General features: G+C 39.6%; 1 protein-coding gene across 3 annotated transcripts in view; it reads left to right on the forward strand.

Moving 5' to 3' along the window:
* LOC116983133 (acylamino-acid-releasing enzyme-like) overlaps window positions 1-13419 on the forward strand; it is a 50447-nt gene that overhangs the window by 25887 nt on the left and 11141 nt on the right. For all 3 annotated transcript variants that reach the window (XM_033036748.1, XM_033036747.1, XM_033036749.1), the window contains 6 exons: window positions 177-228; window positions 2351-2439; window positions 4964-5102; window positions 5938-6018; window positions 7253-7333; window positions 9376-9464. In XM_033036748.1, coding sequence (XP_032892639.1) covers window positions 177-228; window positions 2351-2439; window positions 4964-5102; window positions 5938-6018; window positions 7253-7333; window positions 9376-9464 — 531 coding nt within the window. The remainder of the gene's footprint in view (window positions 1-176; window positions 229-2350; window positions 2440-4963; window positions 5103-5937; window positions 6019-7252; window positions 7334-9375; window positions 9465-13419) is intronic.

The following is a 13419-nucleotide window of genomic DNA, read 5'->3' on the forward strand; positions in this document are numbered from 1 at the left end:
ACTTGATGAGCCTCATCGCCTCCATTTATGCCATAGGGGATTATGAGAAAATATTTTATTATTTACCTATGATTCATGAGGTACAGAATATCTGCAGGGATACGACTGTAAAATGTTAATGAATGGAAGCGACTGACTCCCAAATCATGATCGAACTGTGTGAGTTTCTTTCTCAGGATCTATTTGTAGTGAACATTGCAACAGGAACTGTAACATCTCTCACCGCTGGTAAGTTCTGCCTGTTCGACAGTCCTTTCAGAATTATCTGGAGGATAGATTGTTGAGACAGTTTGTATCTAGCTTGTCTGACTGCCCCAGACACCACATTGCATCTTTTAACAGAACCTTTTCATCACAAACATAGCCAGTGAGGAAAGCAATAGAATGTATAAATTCAAAGCCCACAGTCCTGACAAATTTACACAACCACCTCAAATGTTGACCTTCCATTGATGCACATTTTTTGTGTTTGTTCAGAAGTCATATTTTTAATTGGAAGGCAGCTGCCTCTGTGTACAGTGGAACTATAGAAAAAAGTATAAAATGTCTGCTTTTCATTGAAACTAGAAGGTGGTTTCTGCAGTAATTCTCTAATGAAATAAAACAAAGTTAAACAAAATCTCTTAAGAAGTAGAATAAAAAATGATGTATATATTAAACTGAGCTTCCAAAAATCATCCGAAATAGATAAGATTATTTTGAAACCAAATAAATAGCTCAAACCTATTCCTCACTATGGGGTAAAGCAAGTCAAATAACATTCAACTCAATGGTGTGTACAATCTCGTGGTATTTTCTGTTTTGAAATACTCTCAATTTGTAATGTCCTTTTAAGATGCCTTTCTATATTCGGCTTGTGTTTTCCATTGTTGCATTAGATCTGATTTGTAATTTGGTTTGATCTTTATCTTGCAATTTTTGTTCTCCCTATATATTCCGCAGGAAAACGTGTTTGAAACTATTCATTAATGACGCGCTAGTCACAAGGAATGTGAGCAGTCACAATGAAGTGACTGTTCATATTGTTTTGTGTTCTTTTGATCACAAAAAGGTCAGACTTTGCTAGCAAATAATTATTTGTCACAGGCTGCTTGTGTCATGGCTGATGGCTTTTGTACCAGATCTCTTGCAATTCTTTACTTGGGCAGGAACAGCAAAAGTATATTTAAATCATACATTCTACTGTAGATTTTTCATGCACTGTATCTAATCAAAATGTGGAACTAGTTAATTCTGAGAAAGAAGTTATCTTAGTGTAACCATGCTTGAGTGTTTCTTAAGATTCTTGAGGTATTAGCACAAAACAACACACGTTTAAATTTACAAGATAAATTTGGCACTTTCTTCCTTGCCTCAGCCAATTAACAAAGGCCTATGCTTCTCTGCTTCATGTCTCGTACTTCACCAAATGCAAAGTTGTTAGCTTTGAGACCAACTGGGAAGACCATTTTAAACATGGATCATTGTCTGCATTAAGAAATATTTTTCTAAATAAGTTTTAGAATTGCTCATATTACATTTCAAAGGCAAGCATTTGTTGTCTTTGGAATATTTTGCAGCATTGATAGTCCAAGGGATATGGAAGTATACTAATTGTTACTAGACTAGAAGCCAGGATAGTGAACCATTGATCTTGAGTCATGAATTCAAATCCCATCACAGCAACAAATTTAATTAGTTGAATTTAATTAAAATATTCTTGGTAACGATAACTGTGATTTACCACATAAAAATCTAGTTGGTTCACAAATGCTCATCAGCAAAGAAAGTGTGTCATCCTTGCCCAGTTTGGCCCATGTGATATTCTAGATACGCCCATGCAGTGGATTCTTAATGGTATCCTTTGTTCTGAGGCAAATAGGCTTAGACATTGTGCTCTTGCCGTTCCAGTGATGCTCGCATCCCTTGGACGAGAATGGAAGAAAATAAACTTGTCTGTCAAATTTTGCTATAGGCAGGGATTTTGGAGGGCAGAATTTGTGGGTTGACTTGTTCTCTTGAATGGAAATGCTCCCAGTCGTTATTCTAGCAGGTTTGCTGTCAGATAGATTTATTTGAGCATATCCTTCAGTGCTCAGCATTGACCACAAACTACTTGGCCATTACAAAGGCACTGAACTGACAATATAAGGCAGCAATTTTCCTGTTTTAATGTGGGGCATCTTGTCCTATAATGGACTGTTAAAGTACTAAAAGGTATAGACTATCGAACAGTGTGGTACAGCATCAGGCCCCTCAGCCCATGATGGCTGTGCTGACCATGATGTCAAATTAACTTAAATGGATCTGCTCCATGCTCAATCCAAGTGGTCGAGTAAGTGATCTGATTATGCACGTTTGTACATTGCAGGTCCAGACACTGCGAGTTGGACATTATTGGACGTTTGCCAGGACCTGATTGTGGTTAGCTGCTCCTCCCCTAATTGTCCACCTAATTTGGTAAGAAAACCTATGGATTCAATAGCACATGCACATAAAAAAACAAAGACTAATGTGATGGAATGTTTAATGTGAAGGACAATTACATCAACCATATAGCTAGAGGGTCATGAAGAGTCAGATTAAATAAACTATGTATATATTGTTACATCCTATGAATTGCAAATTAAAGCCAAAATATCCTATCTGAAGGTGTTAAGCTTTGTATTCCTTTTGCATTTCAGCCTATTTCCTCTCAAATGGGGCCCATGATTTTTTTTAAACTTTCTCCCCACGGGCAATAAACTCTTTAATTTTCTTGCATTGGCCATTCGCACTTGTACAAATAATCACCGTTTGCTCACAAAGTCAAAACATTGTTGCATTTAACCAGTACTACCATGTCACCAGTCTTATAAAAAGTATTGTAAAAACTATTTCTCTTATCTGTTCCTTCACGATGCTGGTATCTTTACGGTGTTCTTTATTAGTCACATACACCAATCGGATTGTCATTGCAGCACATAAAAAAGAATACAACATAACAATAATAAAGAAATGTAAACATAAAAAACATCCCCCACAATGGTTCCCATTATGAAGGAAGGCACAAAGTCCAGTCCCCATCCCCATGTCCACCCATTCTTTATTAGAAGCCTCCTCCACCACTCTGGAAAATGTTGATGTGGACTCCTCGGCATATTATTGAGCCAGAATGGACAATTTCAAGCATTTGAGTGTCTAGCAATGAACCTTCTCATAAAGATTTCTTCAATTCAGTACTACTGACCAAGCGACATCTCATGGAGTTGAGGCAATTACTTTCCTTCCCCTGCCATCTGATTGCAGTCCACCAGTGCCAGAGTTTACCCTCATAAAACTATTTCTCATGGCACTGATATGTTTATGGTATTCTGAGTTGTGAAGGAAATACTGGTTTGTAGACTTCAGTGCTGCAATGCATAAATCTTTAATTCTGTTTCATATCCTTGTTGCCAAGTGTATGGTTGCCAATTGCTGAGTAACGTGTTATGGGCCATTATTTGCAACTGCTTAATGATTAGATTTATTTTCTACCAATGCCTGAAGACTCAATTCTTTGAAGTGCTTGTAACAGAACTCTTTTGGATTCAGGTGCACTTCCTGCAAGTAAATATGACTGTACTGAGGAATGAGGGTGCTAAGTCAGTGGGTGGTGAATGGATAAGTTCAGTGAAAGTCATGGTCTTTTGAGGCAGAGAGTGAGATGGCGGCAGAAGCAACCTGTGTGAGTGGGTGGGTAGGTGGGGGACTTGTTGAGAGTTTGAAGTGAAATAGCGTTATAGTGAGAAAGGAAGAGAGACATAGAGCAGAAAAGAGGGAAAGAGGCAAAGAAAGCGGCAGGTCAGGGAATGAGAAGGTGACAGTAGAGGCAGTGAGCGAGACAGAATATAATGTAAGGAATGTTATGAGCAGAATACAAATGGAGGTGAAGACATCTCAAATTCTGAACACTTAACTTGGAAAATCTTATGAATCTTGATGCTTTGTCTCGTAACTGGACTGCAACTGGACTGTTGCTGCAAACAGACCTCACTAGCAAACTCTTGCTTGTATCCCCTGCGTGACTACCTTGCACATGATTCCTGCCTACTGTGATTATTATTGTCCACCAGCCTCTCTAGGTCCTGCTCACTATACATCAGAATGTCTTGCCGTCAGGAGGAATTGGTTAAGCCATCTCTAAGTAATCAGCAGTCCATAGCAGTTGGTGTCAGGTGTCAGGTGTATATGTTCCTTAACTTTAATGGTTAACTGGTGAGGCTTCAGTCCAGTAAGTAAATGCATACATCCATGGAAAAGTTATGTAGAGCTTTTTAGAAAAACCTCCTGAAATTGGGGAAAAAAAAGTTAAATGAAGTAGACTATCACTACATCTCTAATCCTTGCCTTCACCTTGACACATCACCTAGCCAGGATGAGGCGGAAATCGTAACACAAAATAATTTAAAAAAAAATTTTGCGATTTATTTTGGTTTCTACTTTTGTATTTGTTCCTATCTTGATACAAGATTCTGCATAATGCTTAAAAAGCTAATTGAAATTGCTCTTTAAGATTATCCATATGTTGTTTAAAAGGAGAACTATTTAAAATGATTAGGTGCATAGCCAGCTGAATAGAATTACAGCTGCAAGTTTCCAGATAACATGTCAAATGTGGGAAGGGATTAACTAACCACCACAAAAATTGCTAAATCTTTACGGGGATTACTTTTCAAGGCCAATGGAAAGTGTTATTTTGCCACAGACCGTTATTTTTGCTGCAATGGTGAGAAACTCCAAGTGCCTCTATCTAGTCTACTAACTCAAAACTTCTGTCTTTGCATTTCCATTTCCCCCTTACTCATTTAAGAAGCAAGTCTGAAGCCTTTCGCAGATTTACAGCAATCCATGGGGAACCACATGTTCTGGTATTTTTCACTGTCTTGCCGTCAAGATGTTCTCTGTGTTCTTCAGATCAAAAATAACAGTTGCTGAGATAAGTGAAAGCTATTTCATTTTATAGAAAGTGGGTTTCCTGCCAGCTGCAGGGCACGAACAAGAAATGATCTGGATGGCTCTCGGTGAAGATAAACCATTGCATGGCATAAAGTGGAAAATCCTGACGTTTACACCTCATTTTGAGCATGAAAATCCAAAATTCAGTAAGTGTCTGGGTATCATTTGCATTTATCAGACATTGAACCCAAGAACCCAAAAATATTTTAATTTCATTGCTTCATATTCGATACTGCTGAAAACTTATTTCTGTGCTTCTTCCCATGAAGAACCTTGTGATTTTTATTACTTTTTAATTTCAACATGCCTGCATGTAATATTTCTGTACGCATTTTTTCTTCATGAAACTCATCCCCTAGCATCAATTCATTTAGGGTTGTTTCATGTTATATGCCAAACATAGGTGACTCTGGAAGGTAAGAAAATGGTTTAATTGTATATTATCCTAATCTCTGTGCAGGCACATAACAATAGAATTCCATTGATTGGGAATAATTAATTTACCATACTCCACCTTCTAATTTGATCTGTTTTAACTTTCTGCATTATACTAAATCATCATAAGATGCTGGCACTAAAACATTATTTTCATAATACATGAGTTACTGAAATGCTGATGAACTAAAGATGTAAATCCAGTGGGAATTTGAAGGGGAATTGTTACTGTTTTGCCACCTTTTGCCTAGATCTTGCATTATCTGATATTTTATGCTTGTTGAATTGTCAAGACTGTTAAATAGGCACAAAATTCAAGACCTAATGAATGTTCGGCCTTGCCAAAAGACCAATAGGTAATTCCCATACTGCACGTATAATTAAACAGTTTGTCATGAGAGGAGGTCATAAACAGCATATGAATAATCTCAAAGAGCAATTTCAATTAGCTTTTTAAGCATTATGCAGAATCTTGTATCAAGATAGGAACAAATAATTCAATTGTTTGTATTATTTTGTCTGATTTTAGCGAATCTTTCCTTGCAGATGGTCTTCAATTTGAAGGTATTTTACTTTTACCTGGGCAGGAACAAAATGCCAAACCTCCACTTGTTGTAAGTCCACATGGTAAGTAGATATACATTGCCATACTTTGCACAATAATATCTGTTTGATCTGCACACTGTTAATATTGATTATTGTTTAGCAGTTAGTGTACCACTTTGTCGATCTTTCTTCAAAGCTTGCTAGAAAGCACAAAGGAGAGATTGTACTTGGATTAGTCCTTTATTTAAACTCCCATCACTTGAATTGTGATCCTCAAGATTCAAGTCTAGAACAAGTACTATAAATGTTTAAATCTTATGATGTTCAAATGAGAGGTGAGTTAATAGATTTTCAACATTAGTTGTGAGGAACGTAAAGGGATAGCGCTAATTTGGATGTATTAAAAAAATCTAGTTTTCTCCATATATTGTTTCTTTCCAAGATTTATCAACCACTATTGTTCTACTCTATTGGAATGAACTACATAACACTTACAACATAGATGAGTACCATGCGGGAAAAGGCCCTTTGGGCCACAATGTCTGTATCAAGTCTTATCTGCCCGCATATAACCATATCCATTCCCCATATATCCAGGTGCCTATCCAAATGTCTCTTAAATGCCACTATTGTATATACCTCCAACACCACTCCTAGCAGCGTGTATCAAGCACTCTATGGTAAAAAGATAACTTGCCTCGCTCATCTCCTTTAATCTTTGCCCCTCTCACCGTAAAGCTATGCATTCTAGTATTTGATAATTCCTTGTAAAAGTATCTGACTATTGACCCGATATGCCTCTCATAATTTTATATACTTTCAGACCTCCTCAATTAAGTTGTAATTCTCAGTTCTTGCAAAGCTATTTTGACAGATCTTAGTTAAATTCTATTTCACATTAAAGCATCTTTTTGATATTTACTATGATTTCAGGCAACTTTATATTCTTCTAATCTATTTTTATGATGTGTGCAGCTGAATAATGTTTGTTAATTTAGCTTTTGTTCATCCATCTATTTTCTCTCAGAAACGTCATTAGAAATAGGAATATTTCACATGCATCAGGGATTCTTAATGACCACATATATAAGTCTGTTAATAATCATAGACAACAAATGTATCTTTCTATTTTTGCAGATATTCACATTGTGTATTATTACATTTCTAAAACACTGTAGAACAGTATAGAGGGAGGAATAGAAAGAAGGTACAGGTACATAAATAGATCTGAATAATATGTCAGTTGGCCACGTATCTTGATACTGTCAACGTATATCTTGATACTGTCGTCTTTACACTGTGTTTTGTCCCACAGGAGGACCCAATTCTGTCTTTGTTACTTGTTGGATGTTAATGCCCGCTGTCTTTTGCAGGTTGGGATACTCGGTTTTGCTTGGTAAGTCCTAGATTTAATAATTTAATTTGTTATCAATATTCATCTTTGCTTCACTTCTGAAGAAGCTTTTTGAATCCCATCCAATATAGCTTGAAACACATTTATAGCAGTTCATCAAATAAAACACAAGAGCATGCCATCTGATTCAAAAGAACATAAGAAATGGAAACAGAAGAAAGGCATTTGATCCCTTGAGCTTGCTCAACTATTCCTTTATCTATTCCAACCTCTTACCCCTTCATTTTATTAATATACACAAACCCAGGATTTAGTGGAATATGCTCAGTATACAGTGAGCTGTAGAGGTTTTGTGGTGAATTACTGGCCAAAGATTTGGGAGTTAGAGAGTATAGTTACAGATGAATTAAGGACTTTATATTTGGAAGGATGATAGAGAAGGAAATATAATAGGAAACTAGACTAAGTGGGACCTGTTGTGTCCCACTTCACACGGGAGGGCTGTCCCCCAAAGCAATATCCCACCTTTCCACCAATTCCAAGATAAACACATACACTCACACACACTCACAGACATACTCACTCACACACACACATTCACTCACACTCACACACACACTCACAGACATACTCACTCACACACACACATTCACTCACACACATACACTCACACTCACACATACACACTCATTCACACACTCACTGACGCACACACATACACTCACACATACACTTACACACACACATACACTCACACACACTCGCACACACACTCACTCTCACGCACACACATACACACACACGCACATACACTCACACACGCACATACGCACACATACACACACACACACACACACACACACACTGACTCACACACCATATGACAGTAAACTTTCTGGAATCTACTCACACGGCTGAGCGTAGCCTCTCCACTGTGGGGCTTCCGCAGTCAGCGGGACTTCCGCAATCAGCTTGACCTCTGCACTTACCGGAAATTACGCAATCACGCGACCTCTGCACTCACCGGAAATACGCAATCAGCGCAACATGTCCACTAAGCGGAAGTCACGAAATGAGCGGGACTTTTGGACTAAACACAGTCGGACCAAATAAAGCATATATTCCTTCCAAACACAATCAGACCTAATAAAGCATTTATTCCTTCCAAACACAGTCGGGCCTAATAAAGTATTTGCAGTTTCAAGCACAGGCAGGGCAGCAGGCCAAACAACTCATGGCATTGTCATTTCATTTCATTTCATTTCCAATTAAGCTTTGCACTTTCAAGCACAGGCAGGGCAGCAGGCTGAACAATTCATGGCAATGTCATTTCATTTCCAATTAAGCACTGCACTTTCAAGCACAGGCAGGGCAGCAGGCCAAACAACTCATGGCATTGTCATTAAGGGCTAACAAATCATATATTGCAAGTACATTGCAGACTCACAGTTCAGTTGATTCACAGCTTAGAATGACAGTCGTGGCCTCTCCCTCGCGATCTTGCAGAGTGACTGACTCACGTCCAGGCATCCGGGGTTTTATAGGCCTGCCCCACCCCCGGAAGCGGCGTTACCTTCATCATGGTGATTGACAGGCGAGAGGACTCATAACTTATTTTATTTTTCAACAATGGGAAAATCCTCAAATAACCTACAAAGCTGTACATCTTTGGAATGGGAGAGGAAAACTGAGCATCTGGGGAAAACCCACGTGGTCACGAGGAGAACGTACAAACACTGCAGACAGCACCCGTAGTCAGGATCGAACCTGGGTCAATGGTGTAAGGCAGAAACTCTGCTGTGCCACATTACCGCCCCTAAGGGTCACTGAGGGTGGGAATATTTGGATAGAGCTGTCAGAGGTGGTCATCGAGGAAGATACAATTACAAAGTTTAAAAGAAGGAGTATTTGGACAAGTATTTGAATAGGAAAGGTATAGAGCGATACGGGACTTGTGGGCAAATGGGATTAGCATAGATAAGCATCACAGGGGGCAAGGACAAGGTGGGACTAAAGGGCCTGTTTCTGTGTTGTACAATTCTATGATCCAAAAGTCATTTAGGGTTATTTTGTGCATGTTTCAGTGAATTACCGAGGATCCTGTGGCTTTGGGCAAGACAGTATTCGCTCACTGCTGGGTAACATAGGAAGCCAAGATGTGAAAGATGTGCAGGTAATGAGTTATTCAAAAAACTTGTGCATAAGTAGATAACACTGTTTAATCAGAATAATTTCAGCTGCAGCCAGTAGCCAGAATTATTAGAGCAGGTGAGTCTCGAGTGCTGTGGAATGTTTCCTGGAATTACATTTGCATCACATCCTGGATGATATACAGATGTTGCAGAAAATTAGTTTGGCTCTGAATTACAGGATCCAGAGACAATATGGGGGAAATGAGAATCAATATATGCAACATACCACTGGGAGTGGTTTATAAGACAAGGAGATTATTTCATTTTGTAGTAACATAACATTTATAATGAAGCATCAGAGGTGGGAACATTGTAACATACTGCTCATGTGAGGATTGGAGATATGTCATTACTTAAAAAGTTTGAATAGAGTAATTACAATTTTGTAAAACTAACATTAGTGATTGGCAAATTATTCCAAAAGACAGTTCAGGTTAATCAAGGAGCATGGGGATGGATTTGTTAAGTTGTATGACAAGTCACTACAGTCCTCAAACAACTTCACTGGCTTCCCATCTCCCACCGGATCACCTACAAAATCCTGATCCTCACCTACAAAGCCCTCCACCATCTGGCCCCCCCAAAAACCATTGACCTCCTCTCCCCCTACCAACCCTCACGGTCCCTCAGATCCACATCAGCCGGTCTCCTCTCCATCCACAAGTCCAACCTCCGCAGTTTTGGGGACAGAGCCTTCTCCAGGGCAGCTCCCAGGCTCTGGAACTCCCTCCCCCAACTGATCCGCAATTCTGTGTCCCTCACCATCTTCCAGTCCCGCCTCAAGACCCATCTCTTCACCTCTGCCTATCCTTAGCCCCATGTCCCCGTCCCTTTTCATCTGTGCATAATTGCCTCATACTGTGTTTTGTATTGAATTCTGTCTTTACTTTGTGTACTAGTCATGTCTCTACTATTTATTTCATTCCCCTTACATGTTTTTCCTCTACCTGCTAAATTTTTGTAAGGTGTCCTTGAGACTCTTGAAAGGCGCCCATAAATAAAATTTATTATTATTATTATTAATCATAGAGATATAGAAGAGAAGTCAATCATAGAGATATATGGGATCCAATGGGAAGTGACATTGCCCCAGAATTGGCTCAGCGGCAGTGAGGAAATGGTGGACAGTATTGTTATATTGTTATGATTATTATGTTGTTATGATTGTTATGTTCTATGCATTGGGACTCTACTGGGTACCCTGCTTTTCAGGATTACATTAATTTATGAAACCAGTGATGAATTGAGCAGTTATCAGCTGATGCCAAAAAACTGGCATTTTGGTTCATGATGAGGAATAAGGCTGCATGAAGATATCAATAAACTGGTCAGGTGGGAAGACTGCTGCAATTACAATTCACATGGGGATGGAAAACAAGGGTATAAATTGTAAGGTTCTGAGAAGTGCTGAGGAATTGAGAGATATCCCATTGAACGGAGTACATGTTTTTATGTACCCTTCTCACTATCCAGGGCCCCATACTGTTGTTCCAGTTGATGAAGCAATCCAACTGTTCTATTTCCAATCTGGTGCTCTGTATTCGGTGTTCATTATGTGGTCTCCAATACATTGGACAGATCAAATGAAAATGGGATGACTTTACAGAACACCTGCACTCAGTCAGCAGGAGTGACCCTGAGCTTTGTGTTTTGATTCTCTATCCTACTCCTGCCATTTTAATTCTCTATCGTAATCCTATTCTGACCTATCAGTTTATGGCCTTCTGCACTATTTCAAGGAGGCCCAACGCAAGCTTGAGGAGCCATGCCTCATCTTTTGCCTGGGCACAGTGCAGCCTTCTAGATTCAATATTGAAATCCACAACCTCGGGTAACTTGATTACTCTGTCTATGCCAACTGTGATATTCACTCGGCTTGTTTGTTTATCGTTCCTTTCTCCTTCCTCAATGAGTGAAGGTTATGCCCAGAGCAAGTCTGCCAGGCATGTCGTCCTGCTCTGCATCCTTTTGGGTAGGTTCCTTTGCCAATGTTCTCACTCTCTAACTGTTCCCATTTGCTCATTGGCCAGATTACTTTGTTTCTAGCTTATATCCATGGGCATTCCAGTTTTAGCCTATCAGAGACATTACTCCTCCCCTTCTTGAATCGAGCTGCTTTTGTTTCATTCCCAGCTCGGGCAAAGGATCTTTGACCTGAAATGTTGATTCTGTTTCTCTTCCCACAGATGCTGCATGGCCTGCTGAGTATGTCAAGTGTTTTCTGTTGTAGATTTATAATAACTGCAGTTTTGTTTTGATGCTTCCATATGTTTTTAAGTCCCAGAAGTTGCAGAACAGGTAGACAGCATTCTGACTGCTTGCCTATATGGGCTGAGCATGGAATGGAAGAGTAGAAAGGTTAGGTTAAAACTATATAGAACTCTAATATTAGCACTGCTGCAGCTTTGTCTACAGAAATGATATGCGCTGAATAGGGGACAGAGCGGTTCACCGTTATGCTTTCTAGGATGGAATTGTTTTCTTTGGAATGAAGGAGATTAAATGGAGATTTAATCACAATGTATAACATTTTAAGCAGTCTCATAGGATGAACAGGGAAGATTTTTATTTCAAGCAGAGACATTAATTGCTTGAGGACATTGATTCAAGGCTAAGGTTGAATATGTAAATGTTAGAAGCTTTGTAATTCACTGCAAGTAAAGAGTTGGAGAGAATGTTACTTAAGATGCCATAACTTGCACGGCTACAGACAGTCAGGAAGAGCGATTTGCCTATGTAATCTTTTATGGATGGGGCAGAAACAATCAGTTGACTGGCTATAAATTCCTGTGAACTGATAACATGTCAACACATAGTGAAGTCAAAGATATAGGGAAGGCCTAGAAATGTTGTTGTGAACCAAGCACTGTTAAGGGCCTGTCCCACTGCGGGGACGTAATTTGCGAGTGTAGAAGAGTTTAGGAGAGTTTAAAAAGTGTAATGGTTGTGTTGTATCGCCGAAGTAGAATACTTCCTTCAACCTTCCTCAACTCTGTAGAGAACCTCCTATGAATATGTTGAAGACCTCCTTAGACTATGTAGAAGACCTCCTTCGATCTCCTTCGACTATGTTGAAGACTAGCTTCGACTAGCTTCGACTAACATCGGGAAAATTGGTCACCAAATAGTGGAGAGTGAAGCTGACCTCCTTCGACCTCCTGCGACTATGTTGAAGACTATCTACAACTACCTTTGATTGCCTTCGACTACCCTCGATTACCTTTGATTGCCTTTGATTACCTATGACTACCATGCCGACCTACTATGACCTACTTCGACAAAACCTACGAGTAAAAAAAATATTGATTTGTTTTCCATGGCGACCTCTTTTTACTCGCGAGCATTTTTCAGCATGCTAAAAAAAAACGCCGCGACTTAACTGAGGCCTCGAGTACGCGGGGACTACTCTCGAGCATGAAGGAGAGTTACAAGGACCTCCTAGGACCTCGTGTCGACCATGCTGCGAGTATGAGTCGAGGGCAAACTTGCCAATTAGGTCCCTGCAGTGGAATAGGCCCTTTATCGTATGTGCTGATAGAATTATATTGGCAAATCCATTATGTTCTTTTAGTATCTCTAGCAAATATTACTTTCAGGCCACTTGTACATGGAATATGCTCACTCCCAGTGCTGCCCAGCAATATATGTTGATGCCAATTTTGAAACTTATAGATCTTCATGACCAAGTAGTTAAGGCGATGGACTAGATAGCCATTGGGGTTTCAGCTTGCAGGCTTGGATATAACCACAGAAGCAGCAGACCTACCCAAAGTAAGAGAGATGTGTGTCATTTTATTTTAGGATGTCACAGAGATGCAGCTGGCTGAGCCACTACCTCACAGTGTCAGAGACCCGGAAACGTTCCTGACCTTCGGTGCTGCCTGTGTGGAATGTGTACGTTCCCCCTGTGACCTCGTGTGTTTCTGGGTGCTCCGC

The sequence above is a fragment of the Amblyraja radiata genome, chromosome 18 (assembly GCF_010909765.2).
Source record: "Amblyraja radiata isolate CabotCenter1 chromosome 18, sAmbRad1.1.pri, whole genome shotgun sequence".
NCBI classification, from domain to species: Eukaryota; Metazoa; Chordata; class Chondrichthyes; order Rajiformes; family Rajidae; genus Amblyraja; species Amblyraja radiata.